The sequence below is a fragment of the Aedes aegypti genome, chromosome 3 (assembly GCF_002204515.2).
Source record: "Aedes aegypti strain LVP_AGWG chromosome 3, AaegL5.0 Primary Assembly, whole genome shotgun sequence".
NCBI lineage: Eukaryota > Metazoa > Arthropoda > Insecta > Diptera > Culicidae > Aedes > Aedes aegypti.
Genome location: NC_035109.1, coordinates 6,330,352 through 6,357,847, shown reverse-complemented (window position 1 = coordinate 6,357,847; position 27,496 = coordinate 6,330,352). Strand labels below are relative to the sequence as shown.

Here is a 27,496-nt window from a genome sequence, read left to right as displayed (position 1 = left end):
ACTTTAGCTTGAAAACCTACTCTACTATAAAAAACTACTTTGAATAAAATTTTGGAGAAATTTTATAGAAATATCTAGATAAATTTTTGGCGCGATTCAATGATGAATCGATCACTGGTTGTGCATGGAAGAGTTGCTAATAGATTTCCAGGTATAATTGCTGGATGAATTTTGGAGTAATTACTAAGATTTACCGTATATGTCTTCACAAAAGAGGTTATATGAAAATAGCCCGATTTAAAAATAATTGAAAGATTGACGTATTCGTGAGGAATTCTTGAAGGAGTTCCTGGAAAAAACCTTAAACGAATTTCTTCAATAAACCTGGAATAAAATCTTGGGAATTTTACTGTAGGAATCGGAAGACCTGCTAGAAAATATAACGTTAAAAAATCGGCGATGTGAAATCTTTAAAAGAAATCCTAGAATAGTATTTTGAAGAATTTTCCTGGTTAGGTATTTCAAATCAGAATTCACGGCAAAACGAGAAATATTCTTCCATTGAAAATAGAGACTGTTTAGAGACTTGCACTTAAATAGAGACTAAGTTTCTTAAAAAAAGGAACTTCTACCAGCTTCGTAACTCCCTTAGCTATCATTTGCAGTTTTCTGATAAAGGTCAACTTTTCAAACAACCCACTAATGATACATCTACTTACATAGTCCAACGACTTGTTCGCTTCCTTGTTGTTTGCTGAACCGCTCGTACCACCACTAGCGGCTTCTTTCTGTAACTGAAGCGGCGGAAAAATCTTCTGATAAAGCGTATCGAGCGAATTGTTCGTATCCATACGATCGAAACAGTGCCCGTCCAGTGCATCCAAAACCGTCAGTATCTTCAAACTGGCATTCCCGGCAGCCGTTTGCCATTTGTCGATGCACCAGCGAGACTCGGCATGCCGGGACCGTATCTTGATGCTTTCCTCCGCTTGCAGAAGCTTCTTCCGTACATCTTCGTTGGATTTCTCACAGCGTGACGGCATTGGGAGACCGGACGGTGCGACCGGAAGGTGATCCAGGGGACTCCCGGCGAGTACCGATGAGGATCGAGTTTCCCCGATGCCACACCACACCAAGGCCGTGGGGCATTCCAGGGTAATGACCTGAACGATCGACGACAGTTGCAGAATCAGGTCACGATGATGACAGCATGACATGTATTCCGAGAAAATGGAATCGAATGGATTTTCACGGGAACCGTCTTCGGTTTTGATGTCCGATTCGGTAGACATTTTCTCGTTAGTTTTATCCTTCGGCTCCAGCAGGGACGGTTTTGCCTGGAACGTTTCCGGATTACTGATGTTCAGGTTGTGAGTTTCTGCCATGACGTTGATGAGATGGGCCAGCTTCTTGCACACAGCATACGCCAATCGGCGGGAAAATCGTTCCGATTGAACAAAATCAGAAAGGTACTGCATTGCCAGTGGAACGTAGATTTTAAGGATTCCATCGTCAGACGATGGCGGTGATTTCATCTTGTCCAGCAAATCCAAGACCCAGTTGAGGAACTCTGCCTTATCAAGCAATCCTTCTTCGTACATATACTTGCACAATTGTGTGCAATAGTTCCATTGCTTCTGGGCAAGTTTTTGTTCCTCTTGGGGTGAAGGAGGTGGAGGTTGATTCTGCATTTGCGACGCGTTACTTCCAACGCTAGAGCTGGCTGGGCTATGGAGACTCCCTGCAGGGCTAGACATTGGCGCTGGTATGGTAAGGCTGCTGTTCAACCCGGAGTTGGGCGTCATTCCTCCCGGGGCAGGTCCACTGGAAGTCTTTTCCGGAACAGGGCCCTGGTAATAGTGTTCGTGTAGCTTGGGAACCAAATCTTTCATGAACTTTATGAGTGTACCAGTCCACTCTGTCGCTGGATCAGGCATTTGCCTTTTCTTGATTTTTGCTTCGGACACAGCAACGGTATATGCGGAGCTGAGCTTAATGAACCAAGCTGCTCTTTGCATAGTGACTTGGTTCTCACAAAGCATGGCAAATATTTCTTCTTTCTTGTTGAAGCTCGGTGCCTTCTTAGCCAGACTACTCAACGGTTTCGTTCCCGCCAAATCTTTGAACCACGTATCCAACGTGGCCTTATTCCGGGCAGTCACGGGCCAAAAATTGTCCTTCGGATTAATCTGTTGCTTCTTGCGGCCAGAGTCTGGTAGGGTCATTAGCTCTTCTTTTCGAGCTAAAATTGCGTTAAAATACGCTCCGACCTTGCTTGCAGTCACATTACAATTCCTGGCGGTACCAAACTCTTCCGACAGCTTATGTTCCGTTGCGAATCCGTGTTTGACATGGGTAGAAGTGAGTTCGTCCTCCCGTTGCTTGGCCTCCTGGGGGTAAACGTCGGGAGGCCCCAAACGGGGCCTCTTCAATGGACGCATATTCATCTTTTCCCACATAGATCTGTAATGACGAAAAACTCATTATTATTATTTTTTTTATTTTTATGTTCAGATAGTTTTGTATTCTTCCATCAAAATGTTGCAGGAAATAAAAGGCATTATCGGATTTAAGCATAAAAGGTATTATCGGATTGAAAGCATCCCAGAATGAATCTTTGGGGAAACCATTAGAATTCCTGAACCATTCCCCGAGATCTGAAACAAGCATCATTAAGGTGACACATCTCGGAATCCAAACATGGCAGGCACAATGGCCGGCTTGTGCCCCTACTCACGATTTCAAAGGCACTAATCTGCTGAAATGATGAACGTACAAAGTCAATCTTCTTATTTTAAGCTTTCTGGTAGTGCACAAAGCGTAAATAGAAATGGCAGTGTAGTTTGATGCTTCTTTCGCGAGATTTGTGCTTCCAAAGTTTTGGTACATTATTGAATTTTGATTCCAAGCTGTTTCACCTTAAGAAGTCACGTAATAGTTTCTGAAGGTTTCTCTGGAGCCTCTACAATTTTGCACCAGGATTCAATGCAAGTAAGTGCCGTGAATCGCAAGTCAGTTCCATCTGCATTTTCATCAGAATTGGGCTGAGTTGGGTATCAGTTTTCAACAAATCTTCCTATGGTCTTCAAGCTACACTAACGAGCCAACACATTTTGTTCGGTAAATTCAGGAAGTTGGATTTTCCCATAATCAAAAGTAATCGGCTATCAGTCCCACTACATATTTCCATGGGCGTAAATAGCTATCAGACTTGAGGGGGGCCATGGTCCCTTCTCATGAGAAATAAAAATCGTAAAGGATAACTTAACTATGCTTGTTTCGATTATATTTGTGAACCGATTATAGTGGTGCACATTCATACAGAGATAGATCAAAACCTAAAAATCGTCCAAATCCGATTAGTTGAACAATTTTTAGATACCAAATGTCACTTTTATTGAAAAATAGGAAACGTATTTAAAAAACCTATTTTTTCGTTTTATATTGCCAAGATGACGTATTCAAACCAATCTTATAGATCTCGGATAGAATACAAAGATTTAAAAACAGACTAAAATCAAGATTTACCTTTTCAATTCGATTTGAACTAGAATTTTTCCAAAGTTGTAAAACAAGATAAAGATTTAAATGTATCACTTCAATTTAGGTTCAAGATCAATGTGAAATTCAAAGCTCTTGAAGCCGACAAGTAAAAAAACCCAAGCCTTTGAAAAAAATAAATCACTTGCTAGTTTGAAAATATGGATTATTGTTGCTCAGCATTTCTGTAGCGAATGATTCATGTCTCCAAACCTCTCGAAACCAAAAATTGAACAAAGCATTGAATAATACCGTTTTTGTTTAATTTAAAACTTTAAATCCTAAAGCTGCTTGGCTACCATCATATTGAAGGATTGAACGATACAAAAATTCAAATAAAGCTGTCGTCAGCAAATTCGTGCGATATCAGTTGTTTGAAGAAAGCAGGATGGCAGCATTTTCCTCATGGTTTTCTTAATATCCAAGCAGAGTAAGATATGGCAAAAGTTCGACCTTAGTGGTATAATCAAAATTTTCATAAAAACAATACCATACCGTGAACCTACAACATATTTGCTATGATTTCACTGATTGTCTTAAACGAACTTTTGCTCCACCGGTGGGGCAAAAGTTTGCTGGCCGAAATACAAAATACCGACACTTTTTGGACAGACATACTTTATACCAGCCATAAACTTATGTTTACAGATAAATGCACACTAATTTTCCATCAAAAAAATGCCCAAAGCCCAAAAAAAAGCAGTTTTTTGCAAAACTAAGTGAAAATGTGAAATGTTAATGACTTTTTTTTTCGCACGATCCGGCAAATTTCGCTAAACTTGAAGATAATATGTTAATTTTTACCCCAAATTTGTAAATTTCTCTGCGAGCTTATATGGGACGAATATTTGCCCCGCTGATTCGAACTTTGACCAAACTATGGACCAAAAATTGATTCTACGCAATTACGTAGTAACTAATTCACCTCAAAACATCCTTATCAGTGGCGCAACCAAGGGGGGGTTTTGGGGGTTAAATCCCCCCCAGAGCCAGAAATAAATATAATAATTACCAAATATATTTTCGAAATTCAACACTACACATCGTACAACTAAGAACAACGAAGTAGTAATTAAGTTTGGTTTGAATTAAAATTGTGAAATTCAATGGTTTTCACAGTTATATTCTCCTAAAGTGTTTTCTTTTTATTTGTCGACTCCTGTAGAATTTCAAAATTACATGCGAAATTAATGATGTTTTGTTGCATTTTATGGAAAACAAACTAAGGGCTTTATGTAAGAAGTTTGTTAAACATTCAGATATATGGGGACCTTTTTAACAGAAAATTGACGCATCAAAACCCTTTGTCAAATATTACGACTTTCAGAGCATATGAATTCCCGAAGAAGCTATTCTTCGGTTTTTATAGATTGAAAATCTCAGAATGCATTAAGCATCTGGTGGAAGCATCTCTGCCTTATTGAGCGTTCTAACATTTTTGATATTTTGCAGGTGTTTATAATGAATTACATTGAATTTTTAGGAAAAAGGATGCATGAAAATTGAGTCTTTTTTAGTGAAATTGTTGGTGAAATGTGATTCCGACTTGTCTCATATAGATAGGATGAATAAGCGTCCCACTATAGTAGTTGTTCAATCTGGTTACAGAGTCATCCTAAAACAAAGTTGGTCGGACTGAAAATTTTGAAATATTACACATTTTTGTTCATAAAATCTTTACAATGAAAGCAAAACACCTTTCTGACCCTCAACTCAATTTTTTGGATTTACAAGTCAAGTTCTCCAATGCTGATTTACTTCTGACCTACTGCAAGAATCGTGGCAATGAGTTCTATTGTAAATTCATTGTAGAAAAACTTGAAAACATATTTAAGCAGTAACACAGATGAAGAGCGATTGAATCGGATCATGCAAATATATTGTTATATTGATCAATCTATTTTTGATATATGTGTTAAAAAGGTGTAATATACATGAATTTCTCGATTAATTTTTAAACATAACTACGTTTTTAAAAATAAACCTTAAAGTTTACAAAACCCTCCCTAGAACCAAATCCTGGTTGCGCTACTGATCCTTATGATGCCCTTACATAAAAAATCAAAGATTTTATCCTTATTTATTTTCATACAATGAGTTTGACCAAAAATTTTAATTTTTCATTTTCATTTTGCAGCGTTTGGTGGGGCAATGAGAGCGCAAGTCAGTCCAAAGCCGGGGGAAGGGATAGGTAATGGCCGTAATAGTCTATGCGGACCACTTGAACACCATCGGAAATGATAAGAAGGGTTGGGGTAGGGTATAGGGAATTGGAGAAGACTTGACACAGTAATGCGATTAATGCTGCAAAATGTAAATGTGCTGAAAGCAATTTAATTTGAGTTTTGAAGTTTGATTTGACTTATTAAAATTCCAAATAGATCGGCCATTGTACAAGTAAGAAAGAATATGCTGATCGCTTTCTAGAAATTTTATAAACAACAAAGAAATAACAATATGAGAGTGATGCTAAGGGCTGCTGATGGCACGATGCGACGCTTTAGGAGATTTTGATACTGGTTGAACATTACTATAAAGAGCGCAATTCAATCGATGGTGATAACTTTACAAACTTCATCTGTTTTTGCACTGATTCACGATGCTGATTTATATAAAAATATTTGATATTATTAGTTCATTTGGAATGGAATGGAAATGGAAAAAATTTACATACCCTTGATGATAATACTTCCCTGACCAGAAATATTCTATTTTGAGCATCCTTTTCGAAGGTATTCTATCCAGGTATCCATGTACTGCTTTCAATCCTGAAATTATTCTTATTGTGCATGCTCATGCATTATAGGGTCAATAGGGGCAGTATGGTCCACCTAAGCAAAAGTTCTTGAAAAGCATAGAAAAACAATACAATTTAATCGATCCATAAGCTTAATTTGTAGTTTGAAGCATCTCCTTTCATACCACATTAGAATTTTTTTGGGAACATTTTTGAAAAACACTATTTTGTGTGGTACTCTACACTATACGGGCGAAATGGTCCCCCCTACGGGGCAATATGAGCCACCATACTAAATCTTATTATTTTAATTGGAAAACCATTTGCAAGGCTTAATTTAGAAGAAGACAATAATGTATGATAGAGTTTAGTACAAAAACTAGGTTGAAGTCTGATTTGAATCATGAAATGGTATGTTTTGCTGACAGTTCAATAAGTCATGGTTCTAAGAGCTTCAGTTTTCAAACATAGTCTTTCAAATAAGTTTAACCAGTTAAAAATTCTAGTTTTAATTGAAATCACGTGCGATAACAATATTGCAATTAAACTGCTAAAATGACATGCCATTTTTGGTTATCTATTTTTGTGATAAGATAGCTTTGACCGGCTATGACCATATTGCCCCGTTCCTAGATGTTTCATATAAATTATATTTTATTGAAAATTTATTTTAGAATCTATACAATTTTGTGCACATAATGCCTATGAATAATGGAAGAATGAACTGCTGTGAAAAAAATTGAAGTCAATAAACAAAACTTTATGCAAAGCTTATTTTTAGCGTTAGCGTTAGCGTTAGCGTAGTTACGGTATACTTCGTAGATTGGATACTAGCAACATTCATGTTTCTTTTTAATAATCTCATCCTGACTACTTTCAAGAACAAGGCAGGGGAGTATACCTTGTTCAAATCATAAACAAGAATACTAAAAGCATGAATATCGCTATTCCCGGCCACGCTCATCTTTACCGTAACTTGGGATAGAGGAAGGAAATGTAGATGTAGCACTTACTTAATGAGAGGCCACCGACTCAGCGACACCCTCATAAGTGCTACGGAGTTGGAGGTTGGGGAAGGTATATTGTCAGGATTCGCCTAGAAAGCTGTCGATAGACCATAAATATTTGTTGTTTAAGCGTTGTCAAATTAATCTTTTGAATGCCGGCAATCAAAAGAGAAAACAATAGCTTATTTATAGTATAAATAGTATTTCGCGAAATGCTTGTCGATTGTGCAATAATATTTTTGCTCAATAACCAGTAAAAAGCAAAACCGATCCCTCCAGGGTCATCGGATTGTATAAAATAACGATATGCGTAAAAAAAAAATCACGCCTATTGAAAAACTGTACTGTGCCCATTGAAAAACTGTACTGGGTGGTACTGTATTTTTAGATAATCGAAAAACGAAAGGAAGCGCGTTCGAACTAAACACCCTAGGATAACACAGTCGGTTTTTCTGCTCAAAATTATACGAAAAGCAGAATCGATCCCTCCAGGGTCATCGAACGGTTAAAAATCATCCACAACCGATTATTAGTTGCGTAACACCCGCCCGGACAGAATGCGCAATCTGAACATAATTATCAAACTCCGAAAATAACATTTTCCGTTCAAGAAACGATCAGAAGTTCCACGACGCGGACAAAAACGATCCGGAAGGCTCATAAAAGAAAAAGTATCATACTGGAACAAACTCACTGGATTGATTCTCTAAATTTATGTGCTGCCTGTCATTTCCGGATGGTTCGGTGAACTTAGGGCAGCCTAAAACCAACAGTACTGAGGACACAAATCAAACAAATCACTTTTTCATTTTTAACTTTTCACTATTCCATTTCTGAATGTAAAAACTGTCCTGCTTGGGCTTCACGAAGCACTATCCAGCAAGACGCTCCAAAACAGGCTTTATGCAAAGCTTATTTTTACATCCAAAATCTTATAAGATTTTCGTAGTAGCATCAACATTACAGATTTGTATCGATATATGAAGTTCCAAATCAGTTTTTTGCCTAGTTTTCACGGTGGTGACTAATTGAAGCATACTTTATAAGGTCTTAAGGTTATTGAGATCAAAATCTCAAATAAAAGGTGGCCCATTTTACCCCGTATGACCATACTGCCCCGCCTTCCCCTATTAGTGATGCTCATAATCATGCAACAGATAAGAAAGAGAGAAAAAGAGAATATAGGAACAGTGATTAGTAATGAGTTAATTATGTAGTTTTGTTAGAATTATAAACAATTAAACAGTAGTAATGAATAGCTTACAAAAACTTTGCAGCATAGCTGAGCCTTTCGGATCGTAAGACCGATGTATAAAAATAATTTGTTTCGAAATTGTCCGCGTGGTCTTCTAGTGCCCCTACTAGATAAGAATCAGTCATAGACATACATACCGAATGCTCGCCATGACCCTATGACCAACATTTGTATATGTATAGCCTTAGCTGATGTGGCTTTTCTAATAGGTAGTTCTTTCACTCATTGATTGTCTTCAAAACCTTGTCAAGTATAGAAAATTGATTTTATTTCATTTATTACTACATTGAAGCTACATTGTACTTATTAAGTATTAGGTATTATTTTATGCTTTTATCACTATTGATATTGTCAAGGCCAGAATTCCCAGTGAGTGAAGAATTTTATAGTACTAGAACACCATAGAAGATCGCTAAACATTACCTAATCAAGGAACGGCTTTTTGCTCTATTATTTTAGGTAGATGCTATTGATCTCCCTTTGCTCCTATCCGCAACCCGGTGCACGCGCCCTGTTGGTTTTCGAAAACCTCGTAGAAGATTACAAACCGTCAATGGCATTCCCAATTACTACCCCACATTGCACATTCAAGGGTTTGATTGTGCTCCCAACCCACCCTCAGTCTGTAATCTTCTCGCCAGTTTGAAATTATATTTTCCCGAAGTGAAAGTAATTTTGATGAGTGATAGCGTAGTGCAGCCCAACTGCATAGTACAGTAGTTTAACCAGAATCTTTAGGTCAGAAGATAAAATCTAAATTTTGTAATAAAGAGGTTGCCATTGCTTCGAAATTCACCCAACATCTAATCAAAACTACTAACAACAGCGATCAATTATCAAAATTCATCGCTCCCTGGAAAATATAATTCCAAGCCCAGGGTACAATGAGTTTGACCAAAAATTTTAATTTTTAAGTCAAAAAAACAACAAAGAGCTATAATTTTTCCAAATCTCAATCGATTCTTATGATATTTGTAGTTAAAGTCTCTTACTTGAACACTATGGCATTTACAAAAATAAAAATCTTTTCCCACGCGAACTTTTGCCCCACTCTCCCTAGTGATGTTCAATTTTGGGCTACTAAAAATCGAAAAATAAATCCAGCTGGTCTTAAAATATAAATTTACGACTGAGAAAAACATATTTACTGAAAAATATATTAGCTCATGATTGAAAAGCTATCAGTTTTTATACAGTAGATTGACATAGATTGAATGGTAAAGGTCGCCTAACAAACGGCTGTTTAATTGGACTTGGTAAAATAAGGAATCTGAGCCATGAGAAATTAAGAATGTTTTGTGATTTTAAATGCATAAAATTCTAATGTTAGTGTGACTTACAAAAAATTGATTGCATGCTTTCTCGATTTGTTCAAACTTGCAATAAAAACATCGTCGATATATCGTCATTAATCTTGAAACAAGTTTTATCAATTTTTCTTACAAATAACGCAACGTCTTCTAATTACAGAAATTCAACATCAATGCATATATATTTAAAACGAAAAAGCATTTCTGAGCCGAATTGATGTAGGACGGGCCTGGTGTAGTGGTTAGAACACACGCTGAGGACCTGGGATCGAATCCCATTCCGGAGATAGTTACTTATGACTGAAAAAAGTATAGTGGCGACTTCATTTGGAAGGGAAGTAAAGCTGCTGGTCTCGAGATGAACTATCCCAGAGTTAAAAATCTCGTTAACAAAGACAAAAAAATGATGTAATGTCCATATAACCTACGTAAGACGCCAAAAAATGTAGCGTAAGAAAAATTAAAAAAAAATTAATAAAAAAAGCCGAGCCGAAATATGCAAGTATAAAGATGGGACCATTTCTTCGGACGAAGACATGGCGATTGAAAGGTGGAAGCAACACTATGACGTACAATTGAATGGTGATGAGGGCACAGGTACGGAGTTCCAAGACAGCGGTGAAAATGACTACGTTGGAATGTTGGACAACAGCAATCAACCAACTTTCACTTTGAGGGAAGGATGCCGTTCAACAGTTCAAGAATAACAAGACCGTTGTAAAAGATGGTACATGAGCAGAACTCATCAAGATGGGCCTGGTCACTTGTCGGCATCAGCTGATAGGGGGGGGGGGGGGGGCAAGCCCATGATTCAGAGTGGCCAGACGCCTGGATCCTCCCTATTTACGCCAATGCATATTTCCGCACCGCGTAACTCAAAAATGAATCGTATTTTGGTCATCTTTAATTTTTTCACGGAAATGTATCGGAGTGTTTCATGAAGATTCGAACATGCTTAAATCTCCTGTTTTTTTTGTTTAAAAATGATTTTGTAAACTCAACAGACCATATTCACAATGCCTACTTTTTACAGATGGGACGACTGACTTGCGATTCGCGGCAGAGTAGATCCTGGCAAAAAAGAGGTTTTAGTGACCATTTTCATTAAAATAGGGTTTTCCTGAGAAATGTACTATTTTTCATACCTGTTGGAAGAACTGCAGGAGTACTTGGTGGATGAAGAGTTGGAAAAAAGTGAAATGATGAATAACTGGTCGAATTTATTGAGGAATTGCCTGAAGAGTTCTTAACAGAATTCCAGGAATCTTTAGACGAGCAATTCCTAGACTAAACTGTAGATGAATTCACAAAGGATTTCATATAAAAATGGCTGGCGAAATAACTAAACAAACGGGGTAGATATTTCTTGATCTGCTTTAGGTATTCCTAAAACATCTTTAAAAACTTTTGACCAAACTGTAGTAATTTAAAATCGTTTTGCTCAAAGCGTCTTTGCGAACCAAGAATAGACCAATAACTAACAGAATACAGTGAAACCTCCATGAGTCGATACTGAAGGGACCATCGACTCATGGAAATATCGAGTCATGGAATAGCAATCTTTTGGAAAGCTGCTGCTAGGGACCATCATAGTAACCATGAAATTTTGTTTTTAGTATGGTTCCACGAGTCGATATCGAGTCATGGAACATCGACTCATGGAGGTATCACTGTATTGTTACTTGGTTTTCATCTGATATTTCTCTGAGCCTTATTATTCAATGTTGGCTGAATAGATAATTCGATGACACTTAATTAGTTCTAAATGTATTCAGCAGTCAGTTCAAGTCCTTCAATTTGATAGTTAACCCCTCTACCGGCAGCTTCTTTTTTTACCGCAAGAAAAAAATTCAAATCGCGATAACTTTTTTGTTTCTCGGTATTTTTGCACCATTTTTTCACAAGTTTTCAAAAAACTCTTCTAGTTTGAGGATCCGTGTCGATATTGATGATTGGTGATCTAGTTTTAAAGATATTCCAATGTTCCTTGGGGGACCGACATTTTCCATACAAAATATCTTAGACGGCCATTTTGTTTTACGTCAACTTATCGAAAAAGTAAAATGTGGGCTATACAATGCTATGCAATAAGGAGCTACTCTGAAAAAATCATACAAATTGGTTGAGAATTCTTAGAGATATCTGAAAATTACGATATGAGGTTTTTTGAAGTTTTCAAGATCTTTATTTGGTCAGCTTGGTACCAGCAACATAAATGCTCATTACTCAAAGACGGCTGCTCCAAATTGCTTCATATTTTCACAACATACTCTCATTAATGTATTGTTCCAAAGAGTGAACATCTGAATACGTTAAAAAATCTGTAGCCTAAGATATATACGTGGGTTATGATTAAGCGTCGGTCCCCCAAGGAATTTCGGAATATATCTGGATCCAGATGACCAATGATCAATATCGACACGGATACTCAAACTAGAAGAGTTTTTTGAGAACTTGTGAAAAAATGGTGCAAAAATACCGAGAAACAAAAAAGTTATCGCGATTTGATTTTTTTTTCCTGCGGTAAAAAATGAAGCTGCCGGTAGAGGGGTTAATTCAAATCACAATTTGATCTTCTAATAGACCGGCTAAGGGATGTACCCAATAATTCAAATATTCAATGGTGTTGATGGTGATAGTGATAACACGAATTTTAGACTCAAATTGAAATTTAGTACATCAGCATCGACCTCCTATGGCTTATTATGTGGAAGAGTTCGATTTGAAAGAAAAATTGGCTGATTTTTACGCAAAGTTGTCACGAAGAACATGCTCCACATAAAGTGCTTACATTATCTTAGATTGCTAATTTTTACAGCATCGATGTAAGACTTTAGGACTTCAGGAAGTAAAATTTTAAAATGTTTGATTAGCAAATAACATAATAATCTAAGATACTGCTGCATACTCCTTGCACCCACTTTCCAAAACTTAGAGCATTTTGTACTTTTTGAATTCTTTGTACCGTGTAGACACCAAATTTTGCGCAGTTTATAAATTATCATCCTATTTTTGCTTCAAATAAGACTAAAATATGTATATATTTTTTTTATTCAAACTTCTGCCAACGATAGGCCTTTAACCCTTCAGTAGAACACATGCCTTAAAACGATTAAAAATAATTCATAAAAATTAAAAAAAAAAACGCAAAGGGTGATGCAATATTTTGTGCCTAACATTGCGCACAAAATTTTAATTGTTCCCAACTTTGCGCATGATGTGCCGAACTTTGCGCATGCCTTAAAATGCTCGTTTGCTCTAGAAAATTTTACTTTTTCACTAGTTTTGTGATAAATAAAAAGGGTACAACTAATATGAGTTTCATCAGGAATTTTTCCGTGCATTTCAATTTAATTTGGTCAACCAACCCAAACATAGGGTGGCCACGAATTTACTCTGTTCTTCATTTTTTATAATATATTCAAAAGATTACAATCTTATGCAATATAGTTGATAGCCGTAGCTTATGTTTATTTGTTTTCGTACGTTGCTTTACATTTTTTTTTAATTCTTTAACTTTTTTATTTTCTTGTTGTTTATGTTTCTCGTTTTTCTTATTTTGTTCCATTTCTTTGAATAACTATCGAAAATTGACGCTCGTATCCACTGCTGATGATCGTGAACGATTCGATTTCGCACATTTTGGAAGCTTTTTAAAGAAAATCTTCTCTGTTCATGTCGTCAGCTGGAAGTGGAGGATTTTCAGATGAACTTGACAAGGCTTTAGCAGTGATGTGCTTCAACTGAAGCTCCGGCGAGCTATCCAAATAGATTTAAAGATATGCATTTATATACCATTTTCGAGTAAGAGTGGAAATGGGAAGCAATGTTGTACCAGATAGAGTACCGGTAATAATAGTTAATTAAAAAGATATTCAGAATAATAAATCTAATATATATAGATGAAAAAGAAAATAGAAATAAAATAAACTTAATGAAAAGATACAATTATTTTGAACTTCATACAAAACAAAGAAGTCTGAGAAAATAGGAATCAATCAAGGATACTTTGAAGAATCGAATGTTTCACCTGAATTCAGTCGTACAACGAATCTTGAAGAGTACTGACGGATAATTTAAAGCAGACAATTTTGGAGAAGCAAAGAAGACGAGCAGAAAATAATAGAAATGGACGATTTATTATCTTATCTTATTAATTAGCTATTATTACCGATACTCTATCTGGTACAACAGTACTGTCCATTAATATTTCAAGCTGCATATTGCTTAGGGCTGTCCCTTAATGGATAGACCCTTACTTTCCAATGGGCTGCGTAGCCGTGCGGTTAGTGTCACCGAGGCATTTAGCCACATCGTGCTAAGGAGTGTGGGTTCGATTCCCGCTTCAGGCCAAAAACTTTTCGAGAGGAATGTTTTCCGACTGTGCCACTGGGCGTTGCATGCTAGTCCGTTGTCTAGTGTGGTGCTTCCCAGTGAATCAAATTATCATCAAAATAGACGAAAAACAAACAACAAAGCAAGCTCGCTCACAACCGTTTGTCACAACTGTTTCGGATAAGGACACAATTAAAAGCAGAATTGTCATGACAATCACAGAGCGCAATATTGTTGCAACCTTTTTAACTCGCGATTAATCAGTAATTTTAAACACAAAACCAAATTTGTTTTATGGATGCTGTTTGATAATGTGTCAATGTTTACCAACACGGAGAAAGTTCTCAAAAATTGCAATGCGAAGCCCAGAAAATCGCCGCGCACGTGGTGATCGATCTTTGTCATATTCTGTTCAGGTGATGACAAACTCATGTTGCGGAATAAAATTGTTGCAACAAGAATAGGAGGTGACAATGTCTTTGTTGCTGCGTGTTGGGTGACAATTTATTCACTGGTGCTTCCTTCAAAGGGCAAACAGCCCACTGGAAGCATTAACGCGTAGTGTCTTTTTTTTTTTTTTTTAAAAAAAAAAAGGTACATCGAATCCATGGAAAGCATCAATTAGTTCGGAAGATGTATCGTCGATCTAACGCGATTCATTATTTTTTAATGGATTTGCTGCCATACGTACCAGATATTTCATAATTGCACGGGCTTTTTTGCTAGACATCTGGAACTTGAATCATCCATCAACTGGGAAGCCAAGCTTTGCGCTATTGATTATCCAAGTTACAGTCAGCTTCAAACAAAGGATACTTTCAGGAATATTACATGTAGCCGCTGCCTTATGGATTGAATGACCATTCCTGGTAAGATTGACAGCTTTTGTCATTTGCAAGGACGTACATGTATTTATGTGACATTCCGAATTGCTCTAGAAGTGCGCAAAAAGTGCGTTTTTTTAAATAAAAAATCGATATATTATATGGGAAGTTAACGGGGAGTGGTAATCGCTTCGCAACTTTCAAACAGTATTTCGTTTACGAAGAAGCTCGACCTAGTTATTCAAATCGTAATATAGTGTTATTTCGAAATTGTCATTTTTTTCCTGTGTTTGTTCACAATTATAATTTTGAAACGAATCGTTTTATTGAAGTCGATCAAATCTACTCAAACCTTGCTTTTAGAAATTCTCATCTTCAACCACATATATGCTGGGTACTTCAAATTCTTCGTTGAGTGCAGCAAGTAGGTACCACTGATATCGGGTTTTTTTTTTCAACTCACTGCCCATGTTCTGAACACGCCGCAAACTGTGTTTTGTTCAATAGCCAAGCTCATAGTCTGTTCCAAGTGTATCTCTGGGGTGCTAGCTTTTCCACTTTGAGCACTCCTTCGGACGGTTCTCGCTTCGGAAAGTTCAGTGTTATAAGGTTGTTCATAGAAGTAATCATTAGCGATTCCGTTCGTTGCGAATTTCTTTAACTTTTTTTATTAATATTTCATTAGATTTCTGATTTACACAAGCTGTACAAGGAGCTCGATAATTTCTAATGATCTTTTTTTCACACTAACCCTTGGGGATTTTGTTAGAAGTCGTCCTGTTGAAAACTTTGAAAGATCTGTTAGATTACTTATAAGTATGCACCACATTTTGCACGCCTACATTCACACACTTCAGAAATTAATCTTAGATAAATTTATTTTACATTCGATTTTAATTATATGCAAGAACATACAAGAGTCGTAAACAATGTTTACTTCTTTAGCCAAATGCGCAAAGGTGTACACGATACAGGGAAAATCGGTGTAAAATTAAAATAAGCAGAAAAAATCTGAAAAGCATATTAAGAAATTTCCAAAGTAATCGATGTGGTACTTTCTGGTTGGGTATTTCGAATTAGAATTTACACATGCAAAGAAAATAGAAATAGTGACTTTGAAGACCATTTTGGTTAAAAAGAGGCTTTAGAGACCTTCCATAAGGGCCTTCATTAGCCGAGTGGTTAGAATCCGCGGCTACAAAGCGAAGCCATGCTGAAGGCGTCTGGGTTCGAATCCCGGTCGGTCCAGGATCTTTTCGTAATGGAAATTTCCTCGATTGACTTGGGTATATAGTATAGTATCATCGTACCTGCCACACGATATACGAATGCAAAAATGGCAACTTTGGCATAGAAAGCTCTTAGTTAATAACTGTGGAAGTGCTCATAAGAACACTATGCTGAGAAGCAGGCTCTGTCCTAGTGAGGATGTAATGCCAAGAATTGACTTACATTTAAACAGAGACCAAAAGTCTCTAGAAAGAGACCTGCTACAAGCCCTGAAATGGTCAATTTACCCCAATTTCCATTTTATTTTCTATTGTCCCCCCGCGACACATTCTGATGGAAAGTAACAAAAGATAAATTTAAGATTTGTTCCGGCCTTATATCCACAATCCTTTCATTTCGTGAAACAATTGAACGCTTACCAGTGTTGGATTCTGCCGGTTCTCAACCACAGAATCCTGTTGACGAAGAAAGGGCTAGAACTCAGAACTCATCCAGGTAATCCAGTTGCTTCCTTCACTTTCGTTCACAAATATGAACTTTTTCCACAATGAAACACTTGCACGAAGTTTTAAATACGAATTAAACCAATTCACTTTATTTCCAGCAGGGAAAATTATCGCCTTTTTGTCTACTTTTACTGACGCAAACAAATATGGCTGACCAACTTGACACTGTCTCTTCCTAACTTTACCCAATTTGAAACCACTCTAGTTCGACATTCCTTCGAAGTTTAATCCATCTACAAGCTATTTAGTGCACTCCGGGTCAATAAATTACATATTAACTATAAAAATACGCTCAAAACGACGAGTTTTCGCGACTTTTTACGATTGTATTTCTTCAAGCGAATGAAAATCAATCCTTCCACTGACTCGTCTGACTGACGAGAGCTTGATGCTGGATGACATTTACAGTAATGTTACGCCAGTGATGCAGTTTTTATGCGGAAACACACACGCACACCGATTCAATCGGCGAACAGCTGATCGGTTTGGTCACGCACACATAAAATTTTGTGGATTTGTTTACAAAACACGTAACGCGTAACGCATCAACGCAAAAATCTTTCTATTCGGAGCATGTGTTGAATTCACTTTAGAATCGTTGTCTTTTGTTCTACTGCTGATTTTTCATGAAAACTGAGTCAACTTATAGCCAATAAGTTATCCCTTTTTAAATTGAAATCGAGTCGAAGAACGCAAGGGACAGATTTCTGGAGAAAATTTTACTCACGCTCTTGAGTTGAAAACGTTGAGGGTGTAGTGATACGAGTTGAAACGATACTGACGGTCTGGAAAAACAGAGTAACGCACGCTTAGAAAAACGAACGAAGAATCGAATGTTCTTCAGAATTTTGAAAGGAAAAATTTAAATTTAATTTTAATTTCATTCCACAAACACCATAGAAAAAGTACAGAACAATATCAACATTTAGCAAAAAGCCTTATCGTTAAACAATAATTGTTTTACATTATGTTACAATATGTTATCAGCTTGTTTTCATGTTTATGTTATTAAGCCCAAAAATTCCTGTGCTCTTTCGAATTTGTAGCCTATTAGTTACTTATGCTGATTTTGATTCAGATCATGTCCCTGTTACATTTCAAATGTCCCATGAAGCGATTCTCAATCCTATCAGCTCCACTTTAAATTATTTTCGAGCCGATTGGAATATATATGAAACATATATTGACTCTAATCTTGATGTTAATATTTCTTTACAAACAAAACTTAATATTGACAATGCTCTCGAAAAAATTCCATTGTTGAAGCCAGGAGCTATGCAGTTCCAAAATGTGAAGTAAAATTTGAATCTGTGATTATAGACGATGATCTTAAACTCTTGATCCGTCTTAAAAACGTGAGGAGAAGGCAAATCCAACGCACTTGCGATCCTGCTACGAAAATTATATGGCAGGATTTGCAGAAAGAAATTAAGAAACGTTTTTCACAATTGAGAAACAAAAATTTTGAAAATAAAATTTCTCAATTGGACCCTAGCTATAAGCCTTTATGGTTTAGGACTTACTAGCCCAATAGAAAATCAAGAGAACGTTTTCGAAAATTCCTGAGAGACTGATTTGGAAAAAAAATCAAAAATATGAAAGCTCCTTGAAATGATGGAATTTTCCATATCCTCATCAAGAAACTTCCAGAAAGTAGTTTATCATTCTTAGTTGATATATTTAACAAATGTTTTCAATTAGCATATTTTCCTGACAAATGGAAAAATGCTAAGTTTGTACCAATTTTAAAACCAGACAAAAATCCTGCAGAAGCTTCTAGCTATCGCCTAATCAGTTTGCTTTCCTCCATCAGTAAACTTTTTGAAAAGGTTTTTTTGAACAGAATGAAGATTCAATTTTTGCCAATGAACAGTTCGGATTCCGCCATGGATTACGGAGACTTCAGGAGCCGTGAAGGAAGGAGGGAGCGAAACCGCAACGGAGCCCATTATGATGAATAAAAACATAAACAAAAATCATCTGGTCATGCCAGCTGATCGTAAATTCACCACAACGTGGTGGCAAAACCATAGGGGATAAGGGGTCTGCTTTTTTTCGAGGTGAAACAAATTGTAGGGGACCGAGGGGTGAACTAACGTGCCGCAAGTTTTTCATTGTTTTCTAATAGTTAAAGGCTCCAAAACATATCGGTTCCTTAGGAAAGTTTGTTCAGTAAATTGGTCTATTGGAATATTCAGTTTTATACCTTTCATTTTAGGAAAAAGGTCTTTTCCGTTCAGTATGCAAACGGTAAACTTCATCAGATTGGGTACTAGGCAAACCCAATGACAAAACGCCTAGTTCCAAAGCTGTTACTTTTCCCAGGAGTGGTTGCGATCCTCCTTCTATCACGTAAAAAGTTGCATCTTTACAAATACGCTGGTTTCCTCCGAGAATTTCAATGGTACTTTCAAACACGTGTCGAACTACTAGAGGCTTTGCACTTCTCCCATATGCTTTGAACGTTTGGTCAGAGTTTGACCGTAAGTTCTCAATATTCACTCTTTGAGCCTTCATTTTTTCCCAGGTCACATAGTCGAGAATGTTTTTCTGACTTCCTGAATCGATCAAGATCTGAACAAGTACCCCACCAATAGCAATCCACAAATATTCATCTGCTTCACCAATAGCAAAAATAAAACATTCGAAGAAGTCATCTGATTTGCTTGGAACTTGATGGCTTCATGGGAGTTAACTAATTTGATAACCTCGTCCAAAACCAGATTTTCCCTTTGCAAAAGTTTCTCCCGTAGATCAGGAGGTGCCAACTGAATGATCTTATCAATACCGCTTATTTCTTGCGCTTCTTTCTTACTCTGTCCGAAATTGCACTTGCCTGCGGCATCTGTGGCTCGCAAAATGAATTTATCCATCGGCTCATCTTCATCATTGCGGGTCATCGAACAGAACAAAAATCGCTGGTATGCTTCGTGTTGTTTCGGAGCAAAATATTCGTCCAATTTGATCTTGAACGGATCAATGCCCATCCGCTCTTCCACATCAGCACCAGGAAGTGTTTTGAACACATCTTGGACGTCGGGGCCTGCACGGGCAAGGACTATGTTCTTAAGACGTGTTTTATTCGTCATTCCATTTGACAAGGCTAGGTATTCGAAATTCCGCTTGTATCGTTGCCATTCATCTCGAATTTCGTTTTGAGGCATCAGTTTATAACTGAAAGCGGGCAGGTCCCCTTAATCCCCTTATTAATAGAAAATCAAAACTTTGCCTTAAGAACAAGCTTTTGATATTCAAACAAATTTTCAGGCCAGCCATGTTGAATGCTGTACCAATATGGACTAGCTTTTGTAATACCAGGAAGAAAGCTCTGCAGAGAATTCAAAATAATATTTTGAAAATGATTCTGAAGCTTCCTCCCTGGCATAGTACCAATGAGTTACACAGAATATCCAATGTTGAAAAATTGGAACAAATGTCAAAAAAAAAAAAATTCTAAAATCGTTACAATCTTCTATTGCCACGATTAATGCGTTATATTGCATTCGTTGGAAATTCAGCACATCGAATTATCTCTATCCGGATGTTACTAGCTCTTCAATTAGATCATCAGATGCTACGCTCATTGATAGTTTAAACGTGGCACGGGTTTCTCAGTTGAATTACGTTGTAAACCACAACAACCGAATACTGGATTTATGCTTTGGGAGCATTGATGGAGACGTGCGTTTCTCATTGGTCGAGGCCCCTTCTTGCCTTGTTAAACCATCACCCGTCCCTGCTGATCGAAGTAATAGGTGCAACGCCCTGTGTTTTCGTAGAACCAGTCGAATCGCTTTACAACGATTTTAAACATGGTGATTATTCTGGTATGAACACCTTTTTCTCCAATATTAACTGGCTGGATGTTATTAATCAGGATCTCGAATTATCAGTCGCCACATTCTCCAACATAGTTCTTTATGCTATAGACCAATTTGTTCCTAAGCGTATCCATAGACCTCCTATAAATCCACCTTGGAGTAATAGGGTCCTAAAGCCATGACCCAATTTTAGTGCCAAACGCTTAAGGTGATTATAAAACGAAGCCAAACTTTGAATTTTCAAATGCACAAGACGAGAGTTTCTGACAACAGTTTGCGTTGAAAACCAATCAAATTGCTTGTTTGCTGGTGGTGACCAACGGGATAGATTTTTAACGCAGAGCGCTGCTTGGTTCTCATGTCTTGTGCTTTTGAAAATTTGAGATGTGGCTTCGTTCTATAATCACCTTAAGTTTAGGCCAAGAACACAAATTTACTCAATTTTTTAATGTTTTCCGGTAGTTTTAAGTCCAAAAAACATTTTTTATGTTTATTTCAGATTTTGTCACACCCTTTGGCTTAAACTCAAATTTTGGGTGTATTTTGTTTTCCGTGTCCCTTCCGAAATGTCAGATAGGAACAACCCCAGTGTTAAAACTAAAAGCCCTGTGGTGTTTTGGTCAACTAAGCGAACGTCAAACATGATCTCAAGTGTCAAGGTTCATTTATGGATCCAATTTTTAAATAAAAGTTTAAATATGATATAGCCGTTATTTGAGCGGGAAAAATTGCTAAGGTAGTTGCAGTAACATTCTCTTTCGTGTTATTGAATAAAAACAAGATTTCTCGCGTAACATTACTAAAGGACCTATGTACAAATGAGAGATTCTCTCCTCTCTCGTTCTCTTTTGATTATAACAGTGGAATACTAAAGATTTTGGGGAGTTTTTCATTATAGATCGAAAGTCAATTTCCTTGATTAGCGTTTCATACAAAAAAAAGCAACAGAAGAGATTATTGTGACTCAGTTATTAATGAAAGAGAAAGTAAACAAAGAGAGCCTCTCAATGTTAGATAGGTCCTTTAGTAATGTTACGCGAGATTTCAATAAACATTTTAGAACCCTATTACCGTTTGAAGCAGTTGAAAAGGTTGAAACGGTCTACCTTACGCAAGTATTCGAAGTTTAAAACCCTGAGCTGTAAGCTAGAGTATCATGCCGCCAATGTTCGCTACAAACGACTAAATGAGAAACTGTATCTTTCGCATCAACGGAAAATTCAACAGAAACTGCGTCATAATCCCAAGGCATTTTGGAACCACGTCAACGAACAGCGGAAGGAATTTGGTCTCCCAACGGCCATGTTCAAAGACAGCGTTGAGGAATCGTCTACAGAAGGCATCTGCAATATCATTCTTAATCAGTTTTCGAGCGTCTTTACATCGGAGTATCTGGACGAACAACAGGTTTTCTTAGCAGCGAACAATGTTCCCGTTTATCCTCCAGTTGGTGATCACCCATTCGTTAATTCAGAATTTGTCTACAAGAATTGCTCTGCTTTGAAGGCGTCAACTAGCTGTGGTTCGGATGGTATTCCTGCAATAGTTTTGAAGAATTTCTCAAGCATTCTATCCGTGCCCCTATCACAACTGTTCAACCTATCTCTACAAGCAGGATCATTCCCGGAATGTTGGAAAAAATCGTTCGTCTTTCCGGTGTTCAAAAAAGGCAACAAACATGATGTCAAAAATTATCGCGGTATATCTGCTCTTTGCGCTGTGTCTAAGTTGTTCGAAAAAGTGGTTCACAACTTTTTGTTGCACAATTGCCTTCATTTCATATCCCTCCCCTTGGTTATGCGACCTTGCCGCGATGGGAGGGCATAATCCATTAGCCCATATGATGGAAACCAAAGGCGTAACCTGTAGTGGTGGTATCACATTTTGGCACTTTTTGCTTAAAGCCGCGTCATAATTCATGTGGCATAGACGCAATAATATCTCGGATGTGATCCAACGGACATTCTGCGTCATTGATAGAATTGATGCCCATTTCAAATAATTAATCTATTCGAAGTGGACATTAATACTATTGGTGACGTTCAGTTTGCCTTTTGCTAACCAGAATGATCCGTAGCCACTCTTACTATTAGCTAGTTAGATACATCGTTATCATATACGACGTAGGGAATACATAGGAACTCTTAGGAAAATGACTAGTAGATTCACTGAGTAGAAATAAGTGGCGACAATCTTATTTTAATATGGTTTTTACATTGCCATAATAAGAAATACCTCTTTTGTAACAGCGGTACAAATAATCTAATTCCAGCTTCATTTTCGCAAAATTTACAAGTAGAAAGTAGGCGTTGTGAAGCATTGCATTTGCCACCGAAAAGTGAATCATGTAAGAGACTGTAATAGAAGCCTAAGATAACTTTACTCTTCAATATTTACTATAAAATGACTATGGAAAATAAGACGCTGAGATCGATCATTAGGGTACACTTGCTAGTTTCGAAAAAGCGACTTTTTTCTTTAAGCATATATGAACGTAATGACCAATAAACACTTTTAACAACAAAAAATAAAATTAACTAGAACTACTACTAAACAGCCTAATTTTGTTAAAACTTGACGACAATTGACATTTAAGACTCTAATCTTACGTAAAAGACAGGAGTAATCAGAATAGCACTTGAATGACAAATTATTCAAAACCATTTCGACTAGACAGTATTAGTAATGACACTACTACACAACTATTTCAAACAAATTCTGATGGAGCTGCTGATTTTCACAATGCTTCCTTTTCTCAGAAGCAAGGGAATATGGGTACTTTTCAAAAACTACCACGTCACAATACTAATAAAAAAACAGTGTTCATGTGGGCGCCATTGCCTAGTCCGTCTGAGTATTGATCCTGGTAGAGGGGAAACTTGGCAAAAGCCAGACCGAGGGTTCAGCCTTGACAAGTTAAGCTGTCAGGCAGCTCCAACTGAATACCATAAAAAAAAAAAAAAAAAAAAAAAAAAAAAAAAAAAAAAAAAAAAAAAAAAAAAAAACAATTGCCTTCATTTCATATCGGAACAACATGGTTTCATGCCGAAGCGTTCAACGAATACCAACTTAGTAGCGTATACATCATTCATTGCAAAAGAGCTTCAAAAAGGTCATCAAGTAGATTCCATCTATACGGATTTCTCAGCAGCTTTTGATAAAATCAATCATCAGATAATTGTTGCCAAGTTTAGTCGTCTCGGTTTCTCCGGATCTTTTATTGATTGGCTGAAATCCTACTTGAGTGGTAGGAAAATGGCCATCAAAATTGGAGATTGCACTCCGCCATACTTTCTTGTTACCTCTGGAGTGCCACAAGGCAGTCATTTAGGGCCATTGATTTTTTTAGTGTACCTCAATGATGTGCATTCGCTGCTTAAGTCGTTCAAGCTTTCATTTGCCGATGATTTTAAGCTGCATTGTATCGTCGACGATGTCAACAACGCTTGTTTCCTTCAATCCCAGCTTGACGCGTTTACAGTTTGGTGTAAAACGAACCGCATGGAGCTAAATGCAGACAAATGCTCAGTAATATCATTTTCCCGCAAACGCTCTACGTTTAATTTTGACTACAAGATTGGAAGTACTGTCCTTAGGAGAGAATCGGTGGTTAAAGATCTGGGTGTGTTATTGGACTCTAAGTTGTCCTTCAAAGAACACATTGCTTTCGTAGCCTTCAAAGCATCTAAAACACTCGGTTTCATATTTCGTGTTGCAAAGCAGTTTAAAAACATTCAATGTTTAAAGTCTTTGTTTTTTTCGCTAGTGAGGTCAATATTAGAATACTCGTCAGTAGTCTGGGCGCCCTATAGGCCTTTTCATGTGACAGATCCGTCTATGCATTTGTTTACATCGGTGGAGGACCGGTGCTAACACGGGCCTGTCATTTTCATAGAAGAACTGTCATAGTGCTTCCCGATCAGCTGATTTGAGACGTCATGTGAATAGGCCTATTATCAAAACAGTATTTCTCGCATAGAGGCAATTCAGCGCAGATTTGTACGCTTTGCCTTGCGCCATCTGCGCCATGAAACAACCCAACTAACTTACCCATTTACGAAGACCGTTGTAAACTGATTGGTTTGGAGTTGTTAAGCGTCCGCCGTGAAATTTCAAAATCTTTGTTTGTATCAGATTGAAAATTGAAAATTGATTGTCCACATTTGCTGTCGCTTCTCAATTTCAACGTACCTCATCGTCCTATTCGTTCTAGTACTTTCATATTTCTGCATGGTGCTCGTACTAATTACGGATATAACGAACCGTTTTCCGCTATGTGTCGTTCCTTCAATCGTTGCTCACATGAATTCGATTTTCATATCCCCCGTACTACGCTCCGAACGAAATTCTCTCAGATTATTTCAGAGTCTCATAAAAATTCTCGTTGAACTCTTTTTAAGGCTAGCAAATTAAATCGTTTTTATGTTACTATTAAGAAAATAAGTGTATAGTATTAAGTTAAATTGTATCATTTGGATTGTATGTTTTTCTGTTGGTACTCAAAGATGAGGAGGTTTTGCGCCCATTTGAGATAGAGCTGAGGTGCTCAACTCAAACGGGCTTTTCCCTGCTCCAAATAAAGAATAAAGAATATATATTTTAAGTTAGGTTAAGTAAACTGAAAACATGTTTTTTTTCTCTTTTAAGCAGGTGATATCAACTCACCTGTAAAAAATCTGAGCTGTTATGGCAAATGAAATGTGATTTGTTGTTAACAAAATGTTAATAAAATCTTAAAATTATTTTACCAAATTAGGATAATATTTTTGTCTAATAACACAGAACACCTAGATATAAGAAATGTTTGGAATGATACTAATAAAAATAATAAACAAAAATAAAATAAAAAATATGCAAAAAAATGTTTTCTCAATGATGGACGTGAACTCGACTCGTGCGGACATGATAAACCTAATTAGCCATGTCGGAGATAACAGATCGCATACACACAGGGATTGAATCCTGAGAAAATTGAGAGAATCTCTCACGTATCGCTCTCTGTAACTATCATAACATGCTGCACATTATGAGAGACTGTTTATCGTATACTGCTACAAGTTTGATCAGATTGGGGGGATAGTAGTGCATGATAAAACCCCTCTAAACATGCTCCAAGCCTGGGGGACACTGTTGTTATTGGAAGTTCGTGGATTGTTTATCGTGCCAGTAAAGAAAAACACCTATCCCCAACGGTAAACAAGCGAGAAAAATGGATTTTATCATCGCTCTCTCCTTGGGGCTCTCGCTCGCTGCTTCCATTTATCAGACTTGTTACACCTTGCGATACAATGACGATCGTGGACCGCAACAGATGGGATGTTTTTCTTTGCTTGCTTTGATCGTGCTTCATTCTCAAATGAGAGCGAATTCTGCAACGCCTGCATACACATATCAGATAGATTCCACGTACCTAGGTAGGAACCTTGAATTTGAAGTCGTCATATCTTGATGGTTTCAATTAGATGTGGTCCAGTTAGTTTATGTTGATGCTTAAATTTACTAAAAAGCATTAAACCAGGTCCGTCCCACTCGGGCTCAGATTGGGTACCACTTCTAGTACTGCATTTGGTCCCTCGGTAGTACAAAAGGTACCCAAGTTTGACAGATCGCAGTACACTTTTCACGGCATTCTAGATTACCTTATGAGCCATAAAATTTTGGGCAACTGCAAGGGACATGGAGATCTTTAATTTGTCTTTGATTAAACTATCACTTCTGTATACTTCTTCTTCTTATTGGCATTCTGACTAGCCCAACGTAGCCTACCGTGTTTTGTAAGCTGAACAATATCAAACTCATTGCTTGATACAACTCGTGATTCAGTCGCTAGATCTTCTACTACTTCTTCTTCTTAGCATTACATCCCCACTGGGATAGAGCTAACTGCACTGGGAACAGGGAAGACAAGAAACTTTCTTTAACAAAAGTTTTTGTATCCACTAAAAATCTAAGTCAGACAACTTCAGCATAACTTCATATAAGCGGTCGTTGCCTTGTGATAGCATCGCTATTCTGTCTAGCGTGTCTACGGTCTACGGTGACGCTTTTTTGTTTGTTGTTTCATATAAAAACTGTTTCGATATAAATAAGAACTATTCATTTACTTACGGATGCCAAAAGAAGAGATGTTTGAACGTCATATTATTCGAAAGTGATATTACTTTTCGATTCAATGAACGCTAATGAACCAATGCACGAGTTCACTAATTTCACGTTCGAGCGGTGCCGAATAGGCCAGGGGAAGTGGTTCATCTAGAGTGAATTTATGTCAAAGAAAAAGTAGATTTTGTATGAGAATTGACAGAAAAATGAATGACAAGTTCATCCACTTCTCCTGGCCTATTCACTAGTTTCCATGGTCACATAAATAACACGGCACCGCTGAAACGTCACTCGTTACCATGGCCATATAAATAAAACGGCTCCGCTCAAACGCCAAATTAGTGAAATCGTGTATTAATCCATAGTATAAATTTTGTGAATTTTGACACGTCCTAATGCAAGTTCGTCCCATTTTGATTGTTCTTGCTTGTTTATTTTATCGTTTACTTAATGGGCTCATGCAGCATTAGGCAAAACAGAGCCGAATTGATTTGATTTGTTTTAAAAATTATATTTGCTTCTGCTATAGCTATATGTATGTTTTGGGTATCGATACAAAAATAAAAACGAGATTCAAATATGGAGACGAAGTGGATAAGCAAAACAAAAGGCAGGGAAGATCAAGCAGAAAGGTCAGAAGCTTGGAGATGAGAAACATGTAATTTAAGTTCATCCCACCCAACATATATTCAATATCTTCCTTATCTTATTTTTTGAAGCCCTAATTGATGCATATAAATGAGTTATAGAAAATTCATTTCGGGATAATACCAGATAATATGAGAAAATCTCCTACTTGATCTTCTGGATAGCATCGTAGAGGCACAAAATAACTACATAACAGTAAGGCACGGACATTTTCAAAATATGCTAATAGCGGTACAAACAG

The 27,496-nt window shown here is 37.2% G+C and overlaps 1 protein-coding gene across 1 annotated transcript in view; it reads right to left on the bottom strand.

Moving 5' to 3' along the window:
- Window positions 1-17,088, bottom strand: part of LOC5570315 (mediator of RNA polymerase II transcription subunit 12) — a 59,073-nt gene extending 41,985 nt beyond the window's left edge. Inside the window, exons 1-2 of the mRNA XM_021852945.1 lie at window positions 16,598-17,088; window positions 660-2,403 (exon numbers count right to left, since the gene is read on the bottom strand). Coding sequence (XP_021708637.1) covers window positions 660-2,399 — 1,740 coding nt within the window. The 5' untranslated portion in view covers window positions 2,400-2,403; window positions 16,598-17,088. The remainder of the gene's footprint in view (window positions 1-659; window positions 2,404-16,597) is intronic.
- Between the last annotated feature and the right edge of the window lie 10,408 nt (window positions 17,089-27,496).